Raw genomic sequence first — 23,228 nt, forward strand, 5'->3', positions numbered from 1 at the left:
TAAGTAATATGTATATGTATACATAAAACCGGAGTGAACAAAAATCCCTGGGACTAAAACACCCACTGCAAAAAGAAATGTGAAGTCTTTGCAGAAGCAGAGATTTAAGTTGTCAATACCTGAAAACCTGGCAATGAAACCATGAACAGCAAGTTGCTCTTGCACGACGCATGCAAAATTCAATCCTGAAGATCCAGATGACTCCTCAGAAATGAAAAACAGCCTGTCCCTGAGCCAGCACTGTGACCTGGAGGCCAAGAAGGCCAACAAAATGCTGGGCTGGGTGAGGAAGAGCATTCCCAGCAGGTCAGGGGGTGCTCCAGGCAGTGCTGAACCTCTGCAGGGCTGTGCCCAGCTCTGGCACCCTCAGCACAGCAGGGCCAGGGAGCTCCTGCAGGGTGACAAAGATGCTGAAGGGCCTGGAGGGTCCCTGCCCAGAAAGGCTGAGGGAGCTGGGGCTGCTCAGCCTGGAGAGGAGCCCCAGGGAGAGGGGCCTCAGCCCTGGGTGTCCCCAGGTGTCCCTGGGTGTCTCTCAGTGTCTCTGGCTGTTCCTGTCTGTCCCTGGGTGTCCCCAGGTGTCCTTGTCTGTCTCTGAATGTTCCTGGGTATCCCTATCTGTCCCAGGGGGTCCTTGACTGTCCCTGACTGCCCCTGGGTGTCTCTGAGCATCCCTGGCTGTCCCCAGGTGTCCCTGGGTGTCCCTGGATGTCTCTGGGTGTCCCTCTGTGTGTCCCTGTCTGTCTCTGGGTGTTCCTATCTGTTCCTGGCTGTCCCTCTGTGTGTCCCTGTCTGTCTCTGGGTGTTCCTATCTGTTCCTGGCTGTCCCCAGGTGTCCCTGTCTGTCCCAGTCTGTTCCTGGGTGTCTCTGTGTCCCACGGTCTGTCCCAGTCTGTCTGTCCCAGTCTGTCCCTGTGTGCAGAGGTCAGAGCAGCCCCAGGCTCTGCTCCAGGCCCAGCAATGGCCCCAGAGCCACGGGCAGGGCCTGAGCCCAGGAGCTGCCCCTGGCCAGGAGGCAGAACTGCTGCCCTGGGCAGTGCCAGCCCTGAGCAGAGCCCAGAGAGGCTGTGGAGCCTCCGTGCCTGGGGATCCCAGAGCCACCTGGCCCCAGTCCTGTGCCCTGGGATGTCTGAGCAGGGTGGTGGTACCGGATGTGCCCCCAGATGTGCCCCACAGCGCTCCCTCCCATCCGCCCCATCCCAGCGCTCTGATTTCATTTCCCCATTCCTGAAAACCTGCCCACAACCCCGCGCTGCCCCCGCCGAACGCGGCGCGGAGGGACGAAATCAATTAAAGCAATTAACACCCACAAAACCACCAGGTTTTAGGCCACGCCTCTGACCACGCCCACTTAACCACGCCCTTCGTGACCACGCCTCTTTTGTCCCTCAGCGCTTCCCGTAGCGGCGCCGTCACCGCGGCGGGAGCGGCCCCAGCGGGCCCGGTGAGTGCGGGGACACCGCGGCCCCTTCGGTCACACCGCGGCTCCCTCGGGGGCTCCGCCGCGCCCTCCCGCTCCCCCCGGAGCCGTGCCCGAACGGCCGTGCCGCTCCGGCCCCCGGTGTGACCGGGAGTGGGGAAGGGAGCCCGGCGGGCAGCACGTGGGGGGCACCGGGGGGGCCGGGCCGCTCTCGGTGCGCGGTGACCGCGGGTTGGTTTTGTTGAATTGGGGCAAACGGGGCGTTCTGGTGGCTGTAAAGGCACTTTTGGGGTGCATTGTCTGTAATTTTTGGTGGTAAAACCACGGAACTCCATGCCTGGTGCGCCCGGAGCGCTCCCGGTGCACCGGGGCTGTTCTGAGCCGGCCCAGGTGCGCTCAGGGCCGCGGTTTCCGTCCCCTTCCCCCGGGGCTGAGCCCCAAAGCTGCGCTGGTCGTTCAGGGATTCTGTCAGAATTTCAGCATTCTCTGAGAATGCTCAAAATTAACCCCGGGTTTTAAAAGGAGTCAGCAGCAAATTAAAAAAAAAAAAAAAGTCAAGTATTAATATAATTCAGGCTTTGTGACTCCTTAATTTTCCTGACTGTGACTGGGAAAGAAGATTTTCCATCCCTGCTTTCTTTGCAGCTAAAAGTGATATGAAATCAATGGGATCTATAGGATTTCTCCTTGCTGTGCACCAGCAAAGGACGGAAAATGTCCAAAAATCCCTCTTTACTCGCTCCTGAAATAGCAGGACCGGGGGGTTGTTTTCCTGCATTTATTTGAGCTGAAGGAATGAAAATTCTCATTTAGAGCCTTCACACCCTGCCCTGTGGGGTTGTTTTCCTGCTCCCTGCAGTTACAGGTGCAAATGTTCTTTTGTGCAGGTGAACCAGCTTTGTTTTGCTCACCAATTCCACCGAGGCAGCAGCTCCTCCTGAGCAATTCAGGTAATTAATTCTCCCTTTGGATGCAAATTACTGCACCCAAGAACTCTCAAAGCATCCTTGGTAGGCAATATCAGCATTTTCTCCTTGGGAGGTTCTGGGGAAAAGCCCCTGATAAAGGGAGTTTAAAAAAATTAAGATTTTACTTTCCATTAAACTATTTGTTTTCTGTTAAACTATTCCATTAACATTTTAAAATTTAATTTTAAAATTTTAAAAATTTTAATTTTTTTAAACTACAACTATTTGTAATTTTTATTTAAATGGCATGGGATTATTATTATTATCATCATCATTTTCATTTTCTTAATAGTTTTTCCTAAGCAAGTGGTGCTGACCACCAGTCTGTGTTACTGCAGAGCATCTGACACTTGTTCTGAATTATTTGTGTGCTTTGTCATGAAGGTCTTTCAACACAAACAGTTCTCTCTCAGCATAAAATATTCAGGCATAACAAAAAAATATATATTTTAAAATAAAATCAAAAATAGAACAAAAAACCTAAAATATCCACTTCTGTTCCTGCAGGAAAATGCTGGGAAGCCTGAAAGGACTCATGTGCCATTCTCTGAAGGTAAGCCCTGCAAGAGCCTGGTGCTATTTCCAATATTTTGACTTTCCTGTGGCCTGGAATGACAATTTTCAGCATAGAAAATGAGTGAATGCCCATTGTGGGCTGAGGAAAGAGTAGGTCCAGCATTCCCACGTTTCCCTGAGGAGTCTGGGGAGGGGAGCCCGGCTGGAACCAGCTCTGAGATCCTGCACCTTCCATTCGTGTGTCTCTCAGGAAATAGGGATTATTCCACTCGGCATGGCTGGGATGTCCAGAAGCACAACCCACCAGCCCTGCACAGATGCTCTGGGAAGAGTTTTGCCAAAGATCACAGAATTCTGGGATATTCCCAGCTGGAAGGATCATGGCCCTGTCTGGACACCCCAGCAATCCCCGCTGTGCTGGGAGCTCCCAGTGCCCCTGGAGCCCTGGCAGCCTTGGGGCTGTGCCCAGCACCCTCTGGGGGAAAAACCTTTTATTTTATTTTTTTTTTGTTTCATTTTCTGAGCCAGAAATGGCCCGGTACTTGGAGTGGGTACAGTGATGCACTCTGCCCCAGCTCACAGCATCCCTGTGCCGTCCAAGGGCCTCCTGAAACCCTAAACAGCAGCAGGAGCTCATGGAGAAGGTCTGGAATTTTTTCCTGATGGAGAAGAGTTCCAGCTGTGTGGTTTGCTGCTGCCTTTTTGCCTTTTCCAGGCTTTTCCCCTCCAGCACAGCCGTGTGGCTGCAGCTCTGCCTTCTGCAGCTCTGGCTGTGCAGGGCTTCCCTTCCCGGGCAGGCTGCGGGAGCAGCCCGGGATCCCTGGGGACATGCGGGACCAGCCCGGGATCCCTGGGACATCGGGACCAGCCCGGGATCCCTGGGGACATGCGGGAGCAGCCCGGGATCCCTGGGACATCGGGACCAGCCCGGGATCCCTGGGGACATGCGGGACCAGCCCGGGATCCCTGGGGACATGCGGGACCAGCCCGGGATCCCTGGGGACATCGGGACCAGCCCGGGATCCCTGGGACATTGGGAACAGCCCGGGATCTCTGGGGGACATGCGGGACCAGCCCGGGATCCCTGGGGACATGCAGGAACAGCCCGGGATCCCTGGGGACATGCGGGACCAGCCCGGGATCCCTGGGACATGCGGGAACAGCCCGGGATCCCTGGGACATGCGGGAACAGCCCGGGATCCCCGGGGACATGCGGGAGCAGCCCCGGGATCCCCGGGGACATGCGGGAACAGCCCGGGATCCCTGGGGACATCGGGAACAGCCCGGCATTCCCAGCGATCCCTGGGACATGCGGGAACAGCCCGGGATCCCTGGGGACATGCGGGAACAGCCCGAGATCCCTGGGGACATTGGGAACAGCCCGGGATCCCTGGGGACATGCGGGAACAGCCCGGGATCCCTGGGACATCGGGAACAGCCCGGGATCCCTGGGGACATGCAGGAACATCCCGGGATCTCTGGAAGATGTGGGACCTGCCCGGATCCTTGGATCATACAGGAACAGCCCGAGATCCGTGGGATATGAGGGAAGAGCCCGGGATCCGTGAGACAAGCGGGGTCAGCCCGGCATTCCCGAGGCCGGGATCCCGGGAAGGTGCGGGAACAGCCCTGGATCCCGGGAAGGTGCGGGAACAGCCCCGGATCCCGGGAAGGTGCGGGAACAGCTCCACCTCCCGGCTCGGCGCTCCCGGTTCATCTCGGGCACCACGTGATGGTTTCGCTGCCATTTCAGGGATCCCGGAGAGGCGGCTCCTGTCCCTTGGCAGATGGAAACTCAGCCCAAAATCCGCTCCCTGCTCGGGGAAACGGCGCTGGAGAGGCTGGGGTGGCTGTGCAGAGCCGCACTGGGAGCTCTGTGGATGCTCCAGGTGTTCCAAACCACAGGGATGGGCTGGGAGTGGCTGTGCAGGGCTCTGTGGATGTTCCAGGTGTTCCAAAGCCCAGGGATTTGCTGGGGATGGTTGTGCAGAGCTCTGTGGATGTGCTGGGAGTGGTTGTGCAGAGCTCTGTGGATGTTCCAGGTGTTCCAAAGCCCAGGGATGTGCTGGGAGTGGCTGTGCAGGGCTCTGTGGTTGTTCCTGGCATTCCAAAGCCCAGGGATGTGCTGGGATGGTTGTGCAGGGCTCTGTGGTTGTTCCTGGCATTCCAAAGCCCAGGGATGTGCTGGGAGTGGCTGTGCAGGGCTCTGTGGATGTTCCAAAGCCCAGGGATGTGCTGGGGATGGCTGTGCAGAGCTCTGTGGATGTGCTGGGGATGGCTGTGCAGGGCTCTGTGGATGTTCCTGGTGTTCCAAAGCCCAGGGATGGGCTGGGGATGGTTGTGCAGGGCTCTGTGGATGTGCTGGGGATGGTTGTGCAGGGCTCTGTGGATGCTCCTGGTGTTCCAAAGCCCAGGGATTTGCTGGGGATGGCTGTGCAGGGCTCTGTGGATGTTCCTGCATTCCAAACTTCAGGGATGGATGCTGAGCTTTTGTTCAGGAGGAGGGACCAAGCACCTTGGTCCTCTAAACTCAGGATATGATATTAATTTATAAACTCAGGGTATCAAATGCTTCAGCTGGGGTGTCCTGAGCCATCTGTAGGCAGTTTAAAATGTGGATTTTTGTAAATGGAAACAGTGATTGGTGAAATGCAAGTGTGCATCTCTGGAACTCAGCACAGCTCTGAGCAGGGCTGTACTCCCTGCCTGTGTTGACTTTGTAGCACCTCTGAGAGGAGCAATTCCCTCTCTGCAGGTGCTTGGGAGCTGCTTCCACACCCACAGCCCGCAGTGGCAAAGTTCCAAAGTGTCCAAAGTTTGAAGTTTAATTTAAATCCTAATTACAGTTCACTATAAGTGGCTTTTAGCTTATCAACTTTAACTACACTGTGTTGTAAACACTTTAAAATTAATAATCTAAAATTACCCCTCGTGAGCCTTAATACAATGCATCTTTCATAGTTCTATTTCTTCAAAGTATTTTTAGTCTTATTTGCAAAACATCTTTTAAAACTTATTTCTGGTTTAGTTTCTCTCTCAACAACGTTTATCCTCTTCCATAACATTTCTAAATCAACATTTCTTATCTCAAAGTTTACATACAAATACAGGCTTTGTGAACCTTCTGTCAAGTTTTAAGAATTTCCTGTAAATCCATTTTCCACACAGAGCACCACCAGGTTCCAGGGGGTTTTGGGAAGGAGCTGTGGTGCTAAGACTGCAAATGGCAGTAAAATAATGTCATTGCAGGAGTGATTTACACTTGGGATGTGCTGTGCTGATGGAAAAAAAAATAGAAATTTAATGTTTGGCTGCAAGACCAGAGGACTGGACTTGTATTCTGAGTTCCTCTCCCTTCAGAGAACTCATGAGGAGCTGCCTTGTGTCCCACAGAGATTCCACATCCTGCTGAGCTCAGTTTGGGCTTTTCAAAACGTGACATTGCTAATATTGGTTTGATGAAGCATCATTCAGCTCAAGGCTGTGCCTGGACATCCCTAAAACCTGCACACAGAGCAAGAATTTCACGCTTGTTTCGTTTTCCTTCAGCACTGCAGTGCCCAGGGCTGAGGGTTTGTGTGGTACCCCTGGCAGAGGATGGGCAGGGAGCTCCCCTGGCAGCTGAGCAGAGCCCAGAGCCCTCAGACGCTCGCCTGGGGCTTGAGGGGGAGAGAATGAGATCCCAGAGGGACCTCCCACCACAGCCAGTCCCACCCCCTGCCCGGGGCTGGGACCCTTCCCTTGGTCCAGGATGCTCCAAACCCCATCCAGCCTGGCCTTGGACGCTTCCAGGGGCAGCCACAGCTTCTCTGGACCCCCTGTGCAAGGATGTTCAAGGGAGATGAGAGGGATTCTGATTCCAGGCTCAGGGCTGACATTTTCTACATGATCAGGTGACAGGAATTGCCTTCTGTATTTATTCATGTATTAAACTGGCATCTTTGTGCCTTGCTCAAGGCTGTAATCTGTCACCTCCGTGGATTTTCAACTAAAATAAGCAATCCTGAAGGATCATTTGCATTTGAGGAGGAAAAGGGCAACGTGGGAACAAGATGTGTTGAGTGATCTCCCTATTTGCACTGCAGCTCTTGGTTCCAGAGGCTCCAGGCTGGTTCCATCCCTTCCCCAACGGGAGGCTCCGGCTGTCTGTCTGTCTGTCTGTCTGTCTGTCTGTCTGTCTCTGCCCCCACACGGGTAGGGCGGTCCTTGGGTCGCACGCGTTTCAAAGGACGAGTCTGGACTCTTCAGCTTTTCCATCTTCAGATTGTTTATTGTTTCTTATCTACAAAATTTTCTGTCTGCCCAACAGAGGTCTGACCTGCAAGGCAGCCAAGGGCACTCTGACTCTCAGGGGGCGGTCATGTCTTTTTATACTAAAATCTACGTACATGATATTTACCTTTATTTTCCAATACTTTTCACCCATGTTGGCAAGTGCACCTTCACCATGAACCAATCCCCAAGTGCCAACATCACCACAGGAGATGGAGGACAAGAAGAAGAAAGAAGAAGGACGAGACATGCCCTGATCCCTCCATCTTGTCTCCATAACCGCCCTGTACCAAAAACCTTAAAGTTTATATTTCACCCTCTAAATGTGTCCCTTTTACACCCTTCACTCTAAAGTGATTCTCATGTCCTCAAACTGCTGTCACTTCTGTGGATGGATCAAAATCAAGCCACCAAACACTCCTGGCAACATTCCAGGGTTTCCGAGACCCCCAAGGGTTCTCCTGGCATCTCTGGACATCGGGAGCGATGTGCTGAGTTCCCACACCTAACGGGAGGGCAAGTGCCCAAATGCTGACTCAGGCATCTGCAATGAGCCTGGCCCCACTTTCCCTGGAGCCCTGGTGGCTTTGCAGTGGCCCCTGAGGAGCCCTGGGGTGGCAGCAGGGCTGTGGCACGCCACAGCTGTCCCTGGCTCCGAGCTCTGCGTTCTGCTGCTCTCACCCAGACACACAAAATCAGAAACTGCTGCCATGGCCCTGTCAGTGCTGCTCAGGGGCTCTCAGCTTCTCCCAGAGCCTGTCTGGAGGATGCACTTTCTAAATCACTGACAAATGTTTGTGTTTTCTTTCGCCACGACATAATAAAATGCTTGTCCTGCCGCTGCTCGCTTCCTTGCCTGTTTTGGCTGGGTTTTGCAGGCGGGCTGGCTGGGGAAAAATGAATTAATCAGCTTAGCTGGCTGCTTTGGTTTCTCAGCCACGTCTGGATCCTAATGCCAGAGTCTGGGTGCAGGGACACAGGCAGGGGAATCAGCGTGGGGAGTGTAATTATAAATATCAAATAGTGGGCAGAGCTGCACTAATCCCTGGGTAATTGAGGTGATTTTGGAATGTTGGACAGGCTGAATTCTCAGGGTGCTGCCTCTCCTCAGTGTGGGCACTTCCCAGCAGTGAGGCTTTAATGGCTGCATGTGGGATCTTAAGGAATTTTGTGTAAATTGGGTAAAAAACTCAATTCTGTATTTTGGGTAAACCTCAGGTGCAGGGCTTGGCTCAGTGAGGTGGAAGTGGCTCAGGTGAGAACGGTTTCAGTGCAGGTATCTAAATGTGGAATCTGGTTCTACAGCCATGCTGAATTTCCATGCTAATGATGAGTTTTCACTGCAATTGCAATCAGAGTTCAGCTCTGGGTTGCTCGTGCCTCGCTGGGATCACAGAGGGCTCAGAGCAGAGGCCCTGGGCTGGTTTTCCCCAGCAATCCCTGGCTGCTGACAGCTTTGTTGTCTCCTTGCCTCTGTGAAAAACGCCAATCACTTTTTAAAAAAAAATTTTAAAAGTTTAATAGTAATAAAATGGCTATAAAATAGTAATAAAATTAGAGTAATAAAAATTTGGACAATTAGGATTAGGATAATACAAGACAATAAAATCAAAGAGTTACAGACAGTCTGGGTACCTCTTTCTGGGCAAAATGAGCCCGAAAAAGGACCCACGTTAACAGAGGATTAACCCTCAAGAACAGCAGCCTGTTGCATATTCATACACCTCATGCATGATGCATAAATTCCATTCAAACACAGGATTCTGTCTGGGCAGTGTCAACTTCTTCCTCTGAATCCTCACTGTGAGGCAGGAAGGAGTTATTTTCTTCTGATAAGGGCACCATAAATTCTTTTTCTCTAAAAGATTTAGGTGTCCTGTGGCTGCTATCTCGGTGGGAGTACCTCATTCCTCTCTTTAAAAAAAGTATCTTACTCGAGTTTCTATTTTACATTATTTACATAGTTTCTATTTTAACATTATATTGTAACCTAAAACTATATTCAACACACTACTTAAGAAAATTAATACATGTTTAATAGAATACATATTTATGTGCTATGTAAACATAATACATAAACATAAATAATTGTAAACATAAAATGAATAATGTTGAACATTGTAGCATAGTTTCTATTTTAACATTATGTTATAACCTAAAGCTGTATCTAACACACTCCTTAAGAAAATGAATGCAGCATAACTTTCTAACACAACACATCTAAATTCATTTTAATCGTTTCTCCCCTTGCTGTCCCTCAGCTGGGCCGTGGCTGTGCCCTGCACACGGCCAGGGCTGGCCTGAGCTCCGTGTCCAGCCAGGATGTGCCAGCAGCAAAGCCCCGAGCGATTTTCCACACCAGCGAGAGCGACCCGGTGAGTGACAGCCTGCCAGCCCTGTCCCCTGGGTGCCAGAACTGTCCCCAGGCTGCCAGCACTGTCCCCTGGGACCATCCTGCCACCACTGGGGCCATCCTGCCCTGCCACCACTGTCCCCTGGGTGCCACCAGCACCATCCTGCCACCACGGTCCCTGCACACACCAGCCCTGGCTGCCACCACTGTCCCCTGGGGCCATCCTGCCACCACTGTCCCCTGGCTGCCACCAGGGCCATCCTGGCTGCCAGCAGTGCTGCCTGGGACTGTGCTGGGGTACGGGGGGTGCACACACCTACACCAGGTGTACACACACCTACAGCAGGGGTGCACACACCTGCACCAGGGGTACACACACACCTACACCAGGGGTACACACACCTACACCAGGTGTACACACACCTATACCAGGGGTGCACACACCTACACCAGGTGTACACACACCTACACCAGGGGTACACACACCTACACCAGGTGTACACACACCTATACCAGGGGTACACACACCTACAGCAGGGGCACACACACCTACACCAGGGGCACACACACCTACACCAGGGGTACACACACACCTGCACCAGGGGTACACACACACCTGCACCAGGGGTACACACCTACACCAGGGGTACACACCTACACCAGGGGCACACACACCTACACCAGGGGCACACACCTGCACCAGGTGTACACACACCTACACCAGGGGTACACACCTACACCAGGGGTACACACACCTGCACCAGGTGTACACACACACCTACAGCAGGGAGTACACACACCTACAGCAGGGAGTACACACACCTACACCAGGTGTACACACACACCTACACCAGGGGTGCACACACCTACACCAGGAGTACACACACCTACAGCAGGGGTGCACACACCTACACCAGGAGTACACACACCTGCACCAGGTGTACACACACACCTACAGCAGGGATCAGCTCCATGAATGGGCCGTGGCTGTGCAGGGCACCTGCTCAGGATGGATGGAGCCTGAGAGCTCCTGGGAGCAGGGATTGATCCCTTCTCCAGAGCTGCCCAGATGAGATTGCAGGAGCTGGCACAGGCTTCTCATCAGACACCATGAATTTCAACTCCAGGCTCATTCTTCCCTGGCAAACCTCCCTGAGCTGGCTGTGAAGGGGATAAAAACCACACCCCAGATGACCTGAGCACAGCCCTGCAGCACCACAATTGCAGCCTCAGCCTCTGTGTGTGTGTCTGGAGCACAAAATGAAGGGCAGGAAATGAATGGAACGAGCCTTTGAGGTGCTTTTCTGCTGCCGTGTAATTGGAGCCTCTGTGATTCCTCCGGGGTCTCTATGGAAACGGCAGCGGGAGATGGTCTCGCACGTGACCCCGTGCATTGCACAGCCCAGCCCAGATGGCCACCATTGTCCCCATTGTCCCCGCTGTCCCCGCTGTCCCGTGCCTGCCTCCTGTTGCCAGGCAGCCGCCTCTGCCATTCTGACCCGTGCCTGAGCTCTGCCTTTGGCCACCTCGGCCTGCCTGGGGCACTCAGCTCCTGCACCACACAGTCCCATTGAAACGGGGCTAAGAAAGGCACTGAACACCACATTTTTCAGCAGAGTTTGTGTACCCTGCCATTAGCACAGCTCCGGGGGAGGAAACAGGAGGATAAATGACCCACGTTGTGTAGGAGAGGGAAGGAATTTGCCCAAAGTCAAGCAGCAAGGCAGGGATGAAGCTGAGGATGAAAATGGGCTCTGGAGTCCTGCTCTTGTGGAAAACCACAGGTGCTGTGTCCAGGAGAACTCCAGGGAAGCCACAGTTTGAAATAAGCTTGGGAAAAAGAAGTTTTTCACACTTCTCCTCAGGTGCCAGCTCCTTCCAGCAGGGCACCTCTTGAACAGCCAGGATTTAACATTTACCCCCCTGGTGCAAGGATTTCCTGACCACTGAACCCCCCAGTTTGGCAGCTCCAGCAGCTCAGCCTTTTGCTGAAGTTACCAAACTTCCCAGAAATCATTCCTTGAATCAGGAGTTCCTCAGCTCCTGCAGCTGTGCCAAGGTCAAGCCCAGAGTCCAGGACACCCTGGCCTGTCCTGTGTCCCCCAGGGAGGGTGGGACAGGGGTGGCTGCTGAGTGGAAGGGGCAGAAGGTGGGAGCAGAGGGGTATTTTGTGCTGAACAGGCTGCAGATCTGTCCTGAAGAAGGGAAGGGAGACTTAACAGGAATCCTGGGAGCAGAAAATTCATGGATGTGCAACAGAGCTTCCAGCAGTGCTCCATGGAGAGTCCATCAAGAGCTGGGAAAAGCCAAAATATTCCTGGCCAAACAGAAACCTGCACACAAAAATGCTGGCACATAAAATAAAGAAAACAAGGGAATTGTTGTATTTGTTGTTGTGCATGGCAGTTTTTATCTATAACAGGAATAAAGAGGAGGATGGTTTTACTTTAAATCCATGGAAAAAAATGCAGAAAGCAGAGCAGGACAAGATCTAAGCTTCAAAGATTAACACAAAACTGCTAAAAGTCACACAGGAAGGGCTGCAGAGTAGTCTCTGTTGACTGTCCTAAGTAGACAAGACACAAAAAAGGATGATTTGAGCAAGAGGAAATAAGTAAGGGCTTTGCAGGTATTGCATGGCAGGAAAAGAGAATCATGAAGGGAAAAATTAAATTCTCAGATAAAAAAAAATTAATTAAAATAATTAAAAAATAAAAATAAATAAATAAATTTTAAAAATAAAAATCAGATCCCAGGGACAACAGCTTCTTGCTGTCATTATGGTGAGACCTGCAGGGGAAACACTGGAAATAAATGCAGCAGGATTCATCAGGTGCAGTGGAGGAATAGCCCTGATCACTGGGGTCACCACAAGGGACTGGAAATTATTGCCCCAAAAAAGAAATTGGGAGTTTTTAAGCCTCCAGCCCCAGTAACCAAACGGCACAGTGGGAATCACTGCTGGGAGGCAGCAGCCCAAGGCAGAAAACATCATTTTGTCACAGAAGAAAGTGGGTGTGAGAGCAGCAGGTGACTCAGAAGGGTGCCACAGCCTTGCCACGGTTTGGGGGGGCTGTTGGAAGGTAAATCCATGGTGCCCCCCAAACACCACAGGTTGTGCATGGGCTCAGAGAATCCCCCATTGCTCAGTGCCCGCTGGGGTCTCCTCTCTTTGGCCTCTTCCAAGCATCTGCCAGCAGTGTCCTGACCCCACAGCTCCTGCTTTATTCCCTTTGTGTTATTGTGTTCCTGCTTTATTCCTTTTGTGTTCTTGTGTTCCTGCTTTATTCCTTTTGTGTTATTGTGTTCCTGCTTTATTCCTTTTGTGTTATTCCTCCTCTTGCTCTGCCCCCAGTGAGAGAATATTGCCTGTGCCTGAGCATTGCCTCCCTGCCCACCCTCCCGGGCTCCTGTGCCCAGGGAAGGCATCACCAGGTGCCAGTTCCCCTTTGCTCTCCCAGGGTCCCAATTGCCCTTTCCCAGGATCCTAATTCCCTTTTCCAGGGTCCCAATTGCCCTTTTCTCTCCCAGCATCCCAATTGTCCTTTTCCAGGATCCCAATTCCCCTTTTCCAGGGTCTCAATTGTCCTTTTCCAGGATCCCAATTCCCCTTTGGCCAATTGCCGTTTTCCAGGGTCCCAATTGCCATTTTCTTTTCCTGGGTCCCAATTGTCATTTTGTCTTCCAGGGTCCCAGTTGCCATTTTCTCTCCCAGGATCCCAATTCCCCTTTCCCAGGATGCCAATTCCCCTTTTCCAGGGTCCCAATTCCCCTTTTCTCTCCCAGGGTCCCAATTGCCATTTTCTCTCCCTGGGTCCCAATTCCCCTTTTCCATGGTCCCAGTTCCCCTTTTCTCTCCCAGGGTCCCAATTCCCCTTTTCCAGGGTCCCAATTCCCCTTTCCCAGGGTCCCAATTCCCCTTTCCCAGGGTCCCAATTCCCCTTTTCCATGGTCCCAGTTGCCCTTTTCTCTCCCAGGGCCCCAATTCCCCTTTTCCAGGGTCCCAATTCCCCTTTTCTCTCCCAGAATCCCAATTCCCCTTTTCCAGGGTCCCAATTCCCCTTTTCCAGGATCCCAATTCCCCTTTTCTCTCCCAGGGTCCCAATTGCCCTCTTCTCTTGCAGGCCAAGCACACGGATCAGCACGAGGGCCGCCTGTACAGCATCCCCCTGCAGGAGGTGAAGGCTGTGTTCCCCCATGGGCTGCCCCATCGTTTCCAGCAGCAGGTATTCCAGCTTGGAGGGGTGCCCTGGGGCTGCCCTGCAGCCCTGGAAGTGCCCAAGGCCAGGCTGAAGGGGCTTTGGAACAAGCTGGGGTAGTGGGAGCTGGCCCTGCCCATGGCTGGGATGATCTTAAGGATCTCCCATCCAGCCTAATTCCATGATTCTGTGTGGGAAGAAGCAGATCCATTGGTGACTGTGGTGTTTTCCTGTTGGGATGGGAGAGAGCAGAGTGCAGTTATCCCTTGCCATTATAGAGATTTTCAGCATCTAAAAGAGATGAGTCAACCACCCAGAGCAGAAGAGGTTGAGGGTTCCACCTCAGGCAACTTTTGTTCCAGTGGTTTTCATCTGGAACATCCAAGCACAAAATGAATTACAGAAATATTTTCTACAAAGCAACACTCTCCATTTTCAGAAGGCTTCAAACCTGGTTTTATTCTGGCATGCATGCCTTTTATACATCCTTACAAAGCTCATAAGTTTACACTCTACTCGTTGGTCAGGGAAGACAAAGTGCTCATTGGAATAATTGCAGGTTTCTCTTATTTCTCCTTCTTTCTTTCTTGGTTTCTATGTCAACAACCTTGGTAGAAAATTCTTTCAGGGGCAAACATGGATCCTCTTCTCAAACTTCTGTCTGGCTCACAGAAGTTGCTGTAAAACTCTTCCACAGGGCTGTATTTCTGTGTGAACCAGGCTGTCTCATGAAATAAGTTTCTATCTGCAACAACACAATCTTGTCTCCTGATCTGTGGGGTGAGGGGGATGGAGCTGTGCAGGCTCTGCCCTGCCTGGGTCAGGGACAGATTCCTCACCTGTGCAAATCCAGGTCACTGAGTTGGATTCATGGCCAGGCCAGGCTCCCCCACCCCATTTGTGGGAACAGGTGACCCAGAAAACTCTTTTTGGGCACAGGAAGGACCAGAAAATCCTTTCACTGAGGGGAAGCAGCCCTTGACCAACTCTCAGGTGCTGCTTGACCAACCCTGTGGGTGCTGCTGGGCAGAGCTGGGTGTTGGAGCCCTGGATGCTGGGAATTTCAAACTTTCTGTGCTTAGAGGCACAGCCCACAAGAGAACACTACAATTGACCTGAGGCTGTGGAGAAGGCTTCAAAAACTGATTAATAATACTAAAATGGCAGGTGTGTAGTTGGTTAGAAGTTTACTTTGTGGTATTACTTTGTGTAATATCACAAAGGATGTTAGTAGAAAACTTAAAGTAGAAAACTTAAAGTTCGGGGTTTTAGAATATAGAAATAAATATGAAGCAAGATGGAAGTTTTAGAGCAGAGGTTGTTCTTCTTTACCTTCTTCCTTTTTCTTCATGGATTTGGGTGATGTTTTGTAATTGGACAGAAAAGTCCTCAGTGCAAGTTCAAGGGATCAGTTCTGGGGTTAAAAGGGAAATAATCTGGGTGCCATTTCTTAATTGGCACAGACCCACAAGAGAACACTACAATTGACCTGAGGCTGTGGAGAAGGCTTCAAAAATTAATTAATAATACTAAAATTAACAGGTGTGTAGTTGGTTAGACGCATGTAATATCGCTAAGTAGAAAACATGAAGTTTGGGGTTTTAGAATAGAGAAAGAAATATGAAGCAAGATAAAAGTTTTAGAGCAAAGTTGTTCTTCTTTCCCTTCTTCTTCATAGGTTTGGGTGATGTTTTATAATTGGACAGAAAAGTCTGCACTGGGGGCTTGGAGGGATCAGTTATTGGGTTAAAAGGAAAATAACCTAGGTGTCATTTCTTAATTGGAAAGTTTAGTCTTAAAAGACCTTGTAAGAAGAGATAGTGAACAATTTTTGTGCCTTGCTAATGAAAGGCTGCAGAAGTCATGGCTGTGAGGCTGTAACACAGGTAAATAATAATAATAATAATGATGATGATGATGATGATGATAATAATAATAATAATAATAATAATAATAATAATAATAATAATAATAATAATAATAATAATAATAATAGTAGTAGTAATAGTAAAAACACCTGAGTCTGACCACGAGCTACCATCTCAGGTGCCTTCAATGCTGACCTGGAGAAACCCGTGGCTGGGGGTGCTGGGGGCCTGCAGGCAGGTTTGGAGCAGGGCTGGGGGCAGCTGTGGCACTTTGGTCACAGCTGTCCCTCCTCAGATCCAGACCTTCAACGAGGCGCGGGTGATGGTGCGGAGGCCGGCGCTGGAGATCCTGGCGTACCTGAAGGGCTCCAACTTGGCCCACCCTGCTGTCAGATATGTGATCTGTATCCTTCAGCTGCAGCTGGAATAGAGAGAAACACAAGGAATTCCTGCAGGGGAGAGGCTGGTTGTGAGCCTGGGCTGGGCTGGTCTCCAGAGGTGGAGATTTTCATTCCAGTGTTTTTCATCTCTACCATCCAAGCACAAAATGAATTACAGAAATATTTTCCATGGCTGTGTTGTAGTTGAGACAGAGACAATGCAAAGCAGCGCACCCCATTTTCAGAAGGCTCCAAACCTGGTTTTATTACAGCATTCCTGCTTTTTATACATTCATGTGGCCTGTGCTCAGTGCAGGGGCTCTGGGCCCTTCAGGGAGCTCAGAGCTTGGATGTCTCTGTTTTAACTCCTGGCACAGACAGGGTCAGCACACAGGGCAGGGGCTCCTCAGCTCTGCTCAGCGGGGTGGGGACAGGCAGAAGGAGCTCTCTGGGTGTGCTGGGTGAAATGCCATCCCTGCTTTGACGAGCTCTGGGCTCCCTTTGTGCCCTTTCTGGAGGAATCACAGTCAAGTACAAACTGAAGTGGTTTTTCAAAGCCTTTCCTTGACAGTGCTTGCTGGAGATGGTGAGAGAGGAACAGGGAAGACCATGACCCTGTGCCACGTGGTTCACTACTGCTCCAGGCAGGGCTGGCTGGTGCTGCACATCCCAGATGGTGAGAAACCCAGGGCTCTGTTACCACACACCAAAAAAGCTGCTTCAGGAGCTCTAGGATATCCCTCCACAACCTGTCCTTGTTTTTCCATAGTGGAAAAGGCTCATAAAACACAAAATATAAAACACAAAACCCCCCAAATAAAGTAGAGCATAATTAGTTGTTTTCACCTGCTCATATGTCCTTTGGTCCAGTTTGGTTTCCTCCATTGTTACCAAGCATGGGAGGAGATTGTTTGGGAGCTGTAGGATATCCCACCACAATCTCTCCTTGTTTTTCCATACTGGAAAAGGCCCATAAAACACAAAAACCCCAAATAAAGTAGAGCATAATTAGTTACTTTCACCTGCTCACACATCCTTGGGGCCAGTCTGGTTTTCTCCATTGTTAACGAGCATGGAAAGAGATTTTTGGGGTCTGTGTGGCCTCCTCTGCTCCTGAGGGACAGTTCTGCAGGAAGGATGGAGCTGCATCCACCTCTGGGGTCCCAAAGCCATGAACCTGTTGAGATGAATCCAGAGGAGGCACCAAGATGATCAGAGGGATCAGGGGAGCAGCTCTGCTCTGAGGAAAGAATTGGGATTGTTCAGTTCAGAAGAAGAAATTTGGATTGTTCAGCCTGGAGAAGAAAAGGCTCTGGGTTTGCCTGATTGTGGCCTTCCAGGGCCTAATGGGACTGCGAGAAAAATGGAGAGAGAATATTTACAAGGGACTGGAGGGACAGGACAAGGGGGAATGGCCTCCTCCCACTGCCAGAGGGCGGGGATGGATGGGATATTGGGATGGAATTCCTCCCTGTGAGGGTGGGGAGGCCCTGAGAAGCTGTGGCTGCCCCTGCATCCCTCCAAGGCCAGTTTGGATGGGGCTTGGAGCACCCTGGGTTACTGGAAGGTGTCCCACAGGATCATGGAATGGGTTGGGTTGGTTGATCTTTAAGGTCCCTCCCAACCCAACCCAACCCAACCCAACCCATTCCATGATTCTGTGACTTTCCCTACCAGAGCTGCAGAATAAGGACAAGCAACACAAACACCCCTACCATCCCCACCTCATACCATTATTTTGACTAAAAAAAAATTTTATATATATATATTCAAACCAACAGTTTTATTTTGCTGACAGCTCATCTCTGGGTGAAGAACTGCAAGGAGCTTTTTCACTCTTCCTACAACAAAGACAGGCTGGATCAGCCTCTGCAGGCTTCTGTCTGGCTCAAGAACTTCAAAACCTCCAATGAACGTTTCCTGGAAGAGGTTGGTGGCTGCAAACCCCACCCCTGCCCCGTGCTGCTCTTCAGCTGCTGGAGGAAAAGCACTTTGGATCCCTCTGTGGGGATGGCAGGTGCTGGTGGATGCTTCTCCCAGATGCTGCAATCCAGCCTTGCTTTGCCTCCTATCATCCCCAATCTCATCATTGCTTTCTTCCCACAGATAAAAACACAAAAAAAATACATTTGGGGCAAAAGAGAAAGCACAGAGGAGGGCAGACCTTTGAGGGAAGTGGTGGAGCAGGTAAGGAACAGCCACTGAGGGACAGATTGCTCCTCAGGATCTTAGAGATGGGAGTCCTGGGAAATAGGAGGCGTCTCCCTGTCCACAAAAGGTGATGATGTGGTGGCTCTGTAAAGAAAATTGTACAGAGAATTTGGATAGAAGACCAAGTTAGAATTAGAAATTCTCATGTTTTGATGCTCAAACTGCTCTTGGAAGAGGTTGTTGACTGTCAGTTTGTCTTCCTCTGGAAGGGCTGCCCAAAAGTCACCCCCTAGCAAGAAATTGTCTTGGTTTGACAAGACAGGTGTCTGTCTGCTCAGGAAGGCAGGAGCCTCCCCTGAAATGGAAAATGTGAACCCCCTCCCTCTGAATTGTTACCATTTTGAAATTAAGGGGCTCTCAGGTAAGGATGTGGGAATAGGAATGACAGTTCTTTATTAGGAAAAATAAAAATACAAATGCAATAGTACAAAAAAAAACGCAAAACAACACTGCCAGAGTCAGCCCATGCCCTGTCCCCTGTGTGCCAGGGGGTGGCACAGCCCCATCCCATGGGGGCTCAGCCCTCCTGCAGTGCCAGCTGTGGCTCTGCTGGAGCAGGGATCCTGCACAAGGGGGGAGTTTTCCTCTGCAGCTCCAGGGCTGCTGGAGATGGGCCTGGGCTCCCTCTGGCCATGCAGGGCAGCAGAAGCTGCTCCTCTGGCAATGCACTGGGCAAAGGCTGCTGGGCTGTGCCAAACCTCAGATCGGATCCAGGTAGGAATGCTTGGCTCCTCCCCTGGGCGGAGCATCTCCCCATGGGATGATGGGATTGGATCAGCCCTGCAGGGACACTCAGTGGCCATGGACAGAAGAGAATTAATAATTAATGGCTCATTAACAGCAGATACCTCCTGGAGGGAGGATTGATTGTGGAAGAGATAAAGAAAACTGCCCAGTGAACAGAACTGCCACACCTGGTTTTGACAGTGTTAAACAGTGTTAATTTTAACAATGAGCAGCAGATAACTGCCCCACTTGGTTTTAGCTGTGTTAAACAGTGTTAATTTTAACAATGAGCAGCAGATAACTGCCCCACTTGGTTTTAGCAGTGTTAATTTTAATTAACAGCAGATAACTGCCCCACTTGGTTTTAGCAGTGTTAATTTTAACACTGAACAGTTGATAACTGCCCCACTTGGTTTTAGCAGTGTTAACTTTAACAATGAGCAGCAGATAACTGCCCCACCTGGTTTTAGCAGTGTTAATTTTAATTAACAGCAGATAACTGCCCCACCTGGTTTTAGCAGTGTTAATTTTAACACTGAACAGTTGATACCTGCCCCACCTGGTTTTAGCAGTGTTAATTTAACAATGAAGAGCTGATAGCTGCCCCGCCTCTGACAGGTGGCAAACAGAGCACAGCCCAGGGCCGAGGCAGGCTGAGCTGTGTGCCCTGTGCTCCCTGCAGGGCCTGGCTCGGGTCAGGAGTGCCAGCGATGCCGTGGGGGTGCTGCTGAGGGAGCTGAAGCTGCAGAGCCACCGCGGCTCCTTCCGGCTCCTGGTGGCCGTGGACGGCGTCAACGCGCTCTGGGGCCGGACCACGCTGAGCAAGGAGGACAAGAGCCCGGTGAGGATGGGCCTGGTGGGCTGCAGATGCTCACAGGGCCAAGCAACCCTCTCCATTTTCAGAAGGCTTCAAACCTGGTTTTATTCTAGCGTGCATGGTTTTTATACATTCTTGCAAAATTCAGAAGTTTACGCTTCACTCGTTGGTCAGGAAAGACAAAGTGCTCATAGTTGCAGGTTTTTCTTATTTCTCCTTCTTTCTTTCTTGGTTTCTATGTCAACAACCTTGGTAGAAAATTCTTTCAGGGGTAAACATGGATCCTCTTCTCAAACTTTTCTCTGTCTCGCAAGTCACTATAAAACCTCTTCCACAGGTGCCTTTTTGGGCTACCTAAAAGCAGAGGCCAGACAAAATTAAGGGGATAAAAGCAGTTCTATTTATTGATGGGTCTTCAGGTACATTTTGGGCAGACAAAGCCCCTAGGGGCTGCACACAAAATGGACAATACATCACAGGTTTTCACACTTTTAAAAGTTTGGTCCATTTGCATATTGGAGGTTAATCTTCCAATTACAACTTCAGGTAATGAAGGTATTTACCCCAAGTTTGCTCCCCCCAGCTCCCTTTTCTTTGACATTTCTCAAGGCTTGAGGCAGGGAGGTGTCCTTGATTGCCAGGCCTGGAGAGGGATTCTTGTGTCTGCCCAAAATGGGAAAGCTGTAGCTAGCATTGTATGTGGAGTTTAGAGTTAGACACTAAGAACTGCAGGATTACAAATATATAAAAATTATAAAATTTCAAAATAATGTAATGTAATATGATATGATATAATATATAATATAATATATAAAAATTATAAAAACTAAAATCCTAAGGCATCATTTCCCCAGAGCTCTGCCCTGGCACAGCCCTGATTCCTGCTGCAGGGAGGAGCAGGGAGGCTGCTTCAATTTTAGTTCTGTGTCAATCCCTGCAAATGTTCAGTCTTTGGAGGGGCCTGAAAGGTTCATATTGTGCTTCAGACAATTTTTCCTGAGTTTTTCCTCTCTCCCTGAGGCAGAAGTGCAGGTGGGTGTTGTTGGAGGGGCAGGGCCTGGCTGTTGCTCAGTGCAGCGTGACTCAGGCCCGATGCTGCAGGGCCCAGGGAAAGCAGAGAATAAAAGGTGCCTGAAGGATAGAAATGATCCTGCCAGCCTAGCTGGAGCGAGGGGAGGGGAATTTGTGTCTGACAGAAGCTGCTGGCAATGAAATGGTGATGCAGACCATCTCCACCAGGTCTCTCCAGAGGAGCTGACGCTCGTGCACAACCTGCGGAAGATGCTGAGGAACGACTGGGTGAGTTCCAGGCTCTGCCAGCAGTGAGATCCCAGCAATGACATCTGCACAAGCCCAAAGGCACGGGTGCAGCAGTGCTGAGGGAGAGCAGCAGTGTCTCACCAGTGTTTGTGACACCCCTGAGGAGATGAGGACAGCTGGAACCTGCAGCAGCATTTCCTGATTGCCCTGGCAAGCTCTGCTGGGGGACCCTGAGCTGGAGGTGTCTCACAGCCCTTTGGGTTATGAATTCCTGGAGCTTGTGAGAACTTCTGCTTTCTGAACATTTTGCTGTAGGAGGTCAACTCCTCCTGCTGCTTTTTCCACCCCCTTGGAGCTAGAACCAGTAGGCTGCAGATTTAAAGGTGTATAGGAAAGTCCATTTTAAAGTATTTCACTTGTTGGCATAGAAAACCCATCACAAGTAAGAAAAGTTTTAATGCCAGCCCTGGGAACGTGAGCTGTTTATTTATTTTCTCTGTGCTCACACGGAGCAGCCTGGATTAGTGTGGTCTGGAGCATTATAAAAGGTTAATTTGCAGAATTTTTGAAGAATCCAGGTCCCAGAATGGGATCTTAAAGCCCACCCAGTGCCACCCCCCTGCCATGGCAGGGACACCTCCCACTGTCCCAGGCTGCTCCAGCCCCATCCAGCCTGGCCTTGGGCACTGCCAGGGATCCAGGGCAGCCCCAGCTGCTCTGGGCACCTGTGCCAGGCCTGCCCACCCTCACTGCCAGGAATTCCTGCCCCATATCCCATCCAGCCCTGCCCTGTTACTGTGAAACCGTCCCCCCTTGTCCTGTCCTTCCATCCCTTGTTCCCAGCTCTCCTGGAGCCCCTTTAGGCCCTGCAGGGGCTCTGAGCTCTCCCTGGAGCTTTTCCTTCTCCAGGTGAGCACCCCCAGCTCTCCCAGCCTGGCTCCAGAGGGGCTCCACCATGGAACCTCCTCTGGACTTGCTCCTGCAGCTCCATCCTGCAATCAAAAGATGCCTCAGGGGTTGATCCTAAACCAGCACTGGGTTTGCAGCTGACAGCATTTTTATTTCTGATCTGCTTTCCAGAGTGGAGGTGCCATTGTGACCACCCTCAGCCAGACTGGCTCGCTCTTCAAGCCCAGCTCAGCCTACACTCCCCAGGAGTTGCTGGGAAAGGTCAGTCACGGCCTCTTTTGGGCTTTTTCCCCTCTTCCCATTGGGAAACCAACTAAAAAATTGTTTGGTGACCTGGTTCTGTTCAAGGGGACACTGCTCAGGCTCTCTGTGGATCACATACACCCTTGGGTCAGCAGTGCCCTGAGTGCCAGGGCAGCCAAAAATGTCCTGGGGTGTGCCAGGCACAGGGACAAGGCAGGGACTGTCCCTGCTCTGCCCTGGGGCAGTTTGGGCATCACAGTCTGTGAAAGGGCTGAAGCTGCAGGAGAGCGTCCCAGGGAGGGTCTGCAGGATGAGGAGCATCTGAGGGCATTTCAGTCCAGCTGGAAAAGAGGAGCCTGAAAGGAGATCAGGGACCTGCAGCTCTGATTCTGTGACCAGCACAGGACCCAAGGGAACGCCTGGAGCTGTGTCAGGGCAGGCTTGGGCTGGACAGCAGGAAAAGTTTCTTCTCCCAGAGGGAATGGGCACAGCCCCAGGGCTGCCAGAGCTCCAGGAGCGCTTGGACACCGCTCCCAGGCACAGGCTGGGATCGTTGGGGTGTCCCAGGGCCAGGAGCTGCACTGGGTGATCCTTGTGGGTCCCTTCCAACTCTGGGTATTCCATGACTCCATGAGCTCCCAAGGTCTCTGGGCCGTGTCCCCAGCCAGCCCCCAGCACTGACCCTGCCTGAGCTCCCTTCCCAGGAGGGTTTCGATGCCTTGGACCCCTTTGTGCCCATCCCGGTCCCCAACTACAGCCCGAGGGAGTTCGAGAGCTGCTACGGCTACTACCTGGAGCGGAGGTGGCTGCAGCACGAGAAAGGTCAGTGCTGGGAGAGGGGCAGAACCGGAGCCGTTCCCTCCCTCCAGCCCTCCCGCAGCCCCTCCAGCTCTGTTTTTCCTCTGTTTTTCTCTGTTCTCTCTCGCAGCGCACACGGAGGATGGCAAAGCGGAGCTGCAGTTCCTCAGCGGCTCCAACCCGCGGCAGCTGGACCGGCTGGCGGGACCCCTATAGCGCAATAAAGGCTCCGTTCCCCGCTGTCCGTGTCCGTGTCTCTGTCCGTGTCCGTTCCCGCCCCCGCCGCGTCCC

The 23,228-nt window shown here is 51.4% G+C and overlaps 1 protein-coding gene across 2 annotated transcripts; it reads left to right on the forward strand.

The window, feature by feature from the left end:
- Positions 1-1,393: 1,393 nt before the first annotated feature.
- Positions 1,394-23,177, forward strand: DAP3 (death associated protein 3). Of its 2 annotated transcripts, XM_036398147.2 has the most exons (14): positions 1,394-1,441; positions 2,305-2,367; positions 2,893-2,938; positions 9,435-9,548; positions 13,651-13,752; positions 15,889-15,997; positions 16,557-16,649; positions 17,772-17,902; positions 18,080-18,160; positions 19,593-19,751; positions 20,967-21,026; positions 22,068-22,157; positions 22,844-22,961; positions 23,068-23,177. In XM_036398147.2, exons 3-14 carry the CDS (start codon positions 2,897-2,899, stop codon positions 23,151-23,153), a joined length of 1,185 nt encoding a protein of 394 aa, XP_036254040.1. In that variant the 5' UTR covers positions 1,394-1,441; positions 2,305-2,367; positions 2,893-2,896; the 3' UTR covers positions 23,154-23,177. The 2 variants fall into 2 exon arrangements, with proteins under 2 accessions (XP_036254040.1, XP_036254037.1); XM_036398144.2 differs by lacking the exon at positions 1,394-1,441 and having other exon boundaries at positions 1,965-2,367.
- The last annotated feature ends 51 nt before the right edge of the window (positions 23,178-23,228 follow it).

The sequence above is a fragment of the Molothrus ater genome, chromosome 29 (genome assembly GCF_012460135.2).
Source record: "Molothrus ater isolate BHLD 08-10-18 breed brown headed cowbird chromosome 29, BPBGC_Mater_1.1, whole genome shotgun sequence".
NCBI lineage: Eukaryota > Metazoa > Chordata > Aves > Passeriformes > Icteridae > Molothrus > Molothrus ater.